We start from the raw sequence: 5,434 nt of genomic DNA, 5'->3' as shown, positions 1-5,434 counted from the left end.
AAGAGTTGTATGAGCCCCTAATAAAATGATTAAAAAAAAAAAAAGAAATGAAGTTGAATTAAACTATTGCTTTCCTTAGATCTATGGGAAGTCTATAGAATTTGGATACTCTGTAAGGTATTAATGGTGAAACTAAGAGGGTATTCTTAAGGGGCTGTAGAATTATGGGCACATGGGATGAAAGAATGAGGTTTTCAATGGAAGAGAACAGTATGACAAGAAAAGAATGGCATTTTGAGTATTTCTTACAAGAAGAAATTGAGTCTATAACTATTTGACCAGGAAGACCTGCTTCTTGCAAAGGCATTCAACTGTGTGGATAGCACTGAGAAGGGTGAACATTCTAGACATCTTCAATGTGTTTGTGCAGAACCTGTCCAGCAATCAAGAGGCAGTTGTGCAAACAGAACAAGGGACTAGAGCATGCTTTAAAATCAGGAAAGGTGTGTGTCAGTGTGAGAAGGTTGTATCCTCTCACCACACTTGTTCAAACATTATTATTATTATTATTATTCAACATTCATATGCTGAGAAAATAATCAGAGAAGCTGGATCATAACAAGAAGAACACAGCATCAGGATTGGAGGAAGGCTTACTAACAACTTTCAATATGTAGGTGACCGTAACCCTGCTTGGTGAAAGTGAGGAGGACTTGAAGCACTTGCTGATGGAGGTCAAGGATTGTAGCCTTCAGTAAGGACCACGGCTTAATGTAACGAAAACAAAGATTCTCACAACTGGATCAATAGGTAATGTCATGATAACTGGAGAAGAGACTGAAGTTGTCAAAGATTTCGTCTTACTTAGATCTACAATCAATGTTCATGGAAACAGCAGCCAAGAGATCAAACAATGCATTGCATAGGGTAAGTCTGTAACTCGGCTGCACAAGACCTCTTTAAAGTGCTGAAGAGCAAGCATGTCACCCTGAAGACTAAGGAGCATGAGCAAAGCACTGGTATTTTCAGTCACCTCACATGCATGTGAAAGGTGGACACTGACCAAGGAAAACCGAAGACTCAACACAGATGAATGATGGTGCTGGCAAAGAATATTGACAGTGCCATGGGCTCCGAGAAGAACACACCGATCTGTCCTAAAAGCAGTAGTACAGGCTGAATGCTCCTTAGGTACAAGATGGTGAGAATTTGTCTCATGTGTTTTGGACATGTTCTCGGGACACCAGTCACCTGAGGTTGGTGAGATAGTTTATTGTGCCAGCCTGGCCAATAAACACAAGTGGGATTAACTGAAGGGCAGAGATAAATGCCTTGGTGAGTCTCCCCTTTCTTGTCTCTCGCTCTTTGATCATCGGATCAGTGTGCGGCTGCCTTGCTTGTCCTGTGCCTCAATTTAAAGGCTACACTACCTGTGGGACCCCTAGCCTGTGGACTGTGTCGCTGTAAGTTGAGGTCCCTTTAAGACATCGCTGGAGCTGGGGACTGGCAGTTGGTGACCTGGCTGGCAGTTGGTGACCTGCCTTCTGATTGGCTGCTGTGCTGACATAGCCTAGCTCTCTCTATAAATAGAGGAAGATCTGGCAGCAGACTGAGACTTGAAGGACTGCTAGTCTCTCACATCTCTCTCACGGCAGTGAGTTGAATTGAGCCATTTGCAGTGCTTTATAATTTAACTGTTTATTTCTTGTATTGTATATTTAACTGTATACGATTTAACAGTTCATTCCTTGTTATATATCTATCTTTATAAATAAATATATTAAATTATCAGCAATTTGGTTTTATCTCTCTAGAGAACCCTGTCTAACACAGTTGGCCATCACACTTGGTAGAAGGGCAGCATAAAAAGAGGAAGATACTGGACAAGATGGAGTGGCACAGTGGTCGCAACCAAGGCTCAAAACTAACCCTTGTGAGGGTGGTGTGGGACTGGGCATCGTTTTGTTCTGTTGCACATAAGGTCGAAATGAGTCTAAACTGATTTGATGGTACATAGCAAGAACAGCAAGAGATCTACAAGGCTGTTTTGAGAGGTTCTCAATTAAATGCCAATTTAATTGGAATCCTTTTGTTTGAGCTGCTATGTGAAAAATAGCTAGCTTATGAAATAGCCAAGACTCAGATGTGGTTGTTCTTAGCAGGTACCCTCAAGTAGTTACTGGATGACCTGGATCACCTGAAATTTGATATAATGGTGAGATGGAGTCAAAAAGTCTGTCACAGTCATGTGATGATCTGTACTTGGGGTCACTACACATGCATTTGTGTCCCTCTCTCTGCCCAAAGGGAGCCCTGGTGATGGCACAGTTGAATACTCAGCTACTAACTCAAAGCTGGCACCTAGAGCCTACTTAGTGGCTCCGTGTAAGACCTGGTTAACCTGCTTCTGTGAACACTGTGGCCAAGAAAACCCGATGGGGCAGCTCTCCTCGGTCATATGAGGTCCCTCTGTGGCAGAATCAAGTTGGCAACACACAACATCCACGAACCCCTGCCCAATGGACTTAGCTCTACGTTCTTCAAGTACATTCTCCTTCTTCCAATGTGTCGTCCATCTTTCTATGACATGGTCATTCATGTTCTGGTTACCAAAGTCTTTCTTTCTGATTTACAAAGACAGCCAAACTCACTGCCATTGGGTCGATGCCAACTCATAGCGACCCTGTAAGACAGGGTGGAACTGCCCTGCGGGATTCTGAGACTGTAACGCTAAAAGAGTAGAAAGCCCTGTCGTTCTCCCTCGTTCTTATTTAGAGGCTCTTAAAAGCAATGGGGAAAAAAACAAGGAGGAAAACCAAGGCCTCCTCTACTTCTTCCCACAGAGGCATTGCTGAAGTTCTAGGGTAGGTTCTGATGCCTCTTTCCTATGAGTATGTGAACATTTTATACACATACAAGATTGCTTATGCTACAGACAGTTTTTAAACTTGAAATTAGTCTTTTTAAAGTAATGTTTTAAATTATATTCTACTGTTTATTTGAAGAAGACGCACAGGGAGGTGAAAGAAAACTTCCTAAAGGACTTACCTTGCCATATCTTGCCTGAAGAGGTCCCACCGTCCAAGACCTGTGGGATAAATTGGCCAAACTGCAGGTCCCCCTTCCCAGAATGTCCAAGCAGGATACATGATATCGTGATACTCTGATGTCTTCAAGAGAAACAGAAATAGATCACTCTCAATCAGTCTTAAACTGCATCATGCCACCACATCATGCCACCGGACAAAGGCCTTGTCCTACTTCACCTCGCTGAAAACTTATTTCCCCTGGTATGTACAAAGTCTGGACTTTGAACATTAAAAGTCAAACGTGACCACAGATTCCAATGCAAGGTCTCCCTGAATTCCAGAACTGAAAATCACGGTAAAAATAAACCTTGTCAGTTCTCGAAGTTCCATTTTTCTAGAGGACACCCACACACACTGCTAGGGATTTTTAGTTGAAGGAAATAATATACCTAACCCTGAATGCCTTACCAAGTTCTTGGCTATGTCCTAGATGGTTGTATGTGAGAAAGCACTAGAAAATGTAGTGCAATGGTTATGCATGTGGTTTCTGGAGACAAAGCAGATGAATCTGAAGGCCAAATTCTACCTCTTTCCAAGTCGGGTGAAGTTACTTTATCTTTTTATGTCTCCATTTCTTTATCTTTGTAACAGGGAAATAAAAGTACTAGCAATTATATTGACCTCATAGGCTTGCTTTGAATCTGAAATGAGTTCATACCTATAAAACACTGAGACTAATGCCAATAGAAAATCCTCACTACATGTTAAAATGAGTATTGTCTGCAGTGTGCCACTGCGGTGCTGAGAGGTCACTATGGTCATGTGGGGCTCCTGGAATACAGTGAGACGCAAAATAGAAAATATCCAACACAATGGATGATACATACTTTGTAGGAGGTCAGCAAATATTTTTTGAATGAAGTAGTCTCGAACTCCAAGCTGCGGAGTTTCCTGGCCCCTCGCTCCCCTGCTCTGCAGTATCCCTACATCTAATGTCCGGTAAGTTCCTCAGGCTCTTCGCGCTCTATCTCCATCCCTCACCCCACAGACATTGAAGCCACCTTAGCTCTGTCACGCCCTCAACTCCAACCCCTCAGTCTCACTGCTCAACTGCAGGGACACAGACACATGCCCGCGCCTCACCACCAAACAGACACTCTGTCACAGGACAAGGAGCTCCTGCCTGTATCCTAGGAGACTACCCCACACCCCACACCCCTTACCTCCCACTCTTGCAGGTTCTCCTTGGGCTTACCTTACTGAAGGAGAAGACTGGAATGGCAGGCTCCATCCATTTAGGAACCTGAGGGTAATCTCGGACATTGATCACCAGCTCCATGTCAGGGAGGCGCCCAATGACCTCCAAAATGAAGTGTTCGACACCACTGCACCTAGCAAGCAGAAATGCCACAGATTCGCCAGAGCAGTACCTGCTCCGTGACAAGGCAGGATAGTGATCACCCTTTTACAGTGTGGGTGTTCAGACCATCACCCAACGGCAAAGTTGCCTGAAAGCAATGGTGCCAAAGGGACTGTCCCACTTTTTAATTTGTGCAGGTTATCACTCCCCTTATAAATCTTCTCCAGATAATTGATCACAGGTTTGGAGAGAGTCTCATTGCTACTCCTGCCACTCTTTCTACTCTATTTTATCCCATTTGTCCTTTATTTTGCTTCTAGGGGAGATCACAGTGAGTCAGCACCATACAAACTCTGACAAGAACTGGAAAAGCTCATTTTTAATCTGTTTCTCACAAAGACACCGCTCTTATTCCCACCGTGATTAAGTGTCCTGATTTATGAGCAAAGAAAGCAGATCTTTCATCACCTTTATCTTGAATACAGGACACTATGAAAATCAGTTTTTCAAGCCAGAAAAAAAAGATGGTTTTCTGACTATCCAGCCCAGGCCACCTCAAGATTTCTTGAAGGGCAGCCCTTAGGAAAAGGGCATCATGTGGCAAAGCCAAGGGTCAGGGACAAAGAGCCAGACCCTCAGGGAGCTGGACTGACGCCGCGGCCACAACCGCTGTGAGGACAAGCAGGGCCAGGCAGAGCATCATTCTGTTGACAGAGGGTCGCGCGGAGTCAGAACCTACGTTGTGGCCCCTGACCCCTGACGACAACTGGTCCCTCCACGGATCGTTCGGCTCATCCTTAAAATGTTTGACTTTATGTTAAAAGTTTTAAAATTGTTGGACACATTGGATTTTTTAAATGTCACACACGTTTCTGAAAATGGATTATGCTAAGCATAGCCCTAATGATGTCGTAGCTATGTGTTGGGCTACTAACCTCAAGGTCAGCAATTTAAAACCAGCAGCCACTCCACCCAAGAAAGATGAAGCTTTCTACTCCCATAAAGAGTTACAGTCGCGCACGATACCGGGAGGGTGGAAGTGATACCAAGAGGGTGGAAGCGATACCGGGAGGGTGGAAGGACAGTGGGGTGGAAAGGGGGAACC

General features: G+C 44.1%; 1 protein-coding gene across 1 annotated transcript in view; it reads right to left on the bottom strand.

Moving 5' to 3' along the window:
- Positions 1–5,434, bottom strand: part of POGLUT1 (protein O-glucosyltransferase 1) — a 29,839-nt gene that overhangs the window by 12,898 nt on the left and 11,507 nt on the right. Inside the window, exons 4-5 of the mRNA XM_013005622.2 lie at positions 4,225–4,360; positions 2,989–3,110 (exon numbers count right to left, since the gene is read on the bottom strand). Of these exons, the coding sequence (XP_012861076.1) occupies positions 2,989–3,110; positions 4,225–4,360 (258 nt within the window). The remainder of the gene's footprint in view (positions 1–2,988; positions 3,111–4,224; positions 4,361–5,434) is intronic.

The sequence above is a fragment of the Echinops telfairi genome, unplaced genomic scaffold (genome assembly GCF_000313985.2).
Source record: "Echinops telfairi isolate 266 unplaced genomic scaffold, ASM31398v2 ScPeMD7_6;HRSCAF=24_0, whole genome shotgun sequence".
Lineage (NCBI taxonomy): Eukaryota > Metazoa > Chordata > Mammalia > Afrosoricida > Tenrecidae > Echinops > Echinops telfairi.
This window is presented reverse-complemented; position numbering and strand designations above follow the sequence as displayed.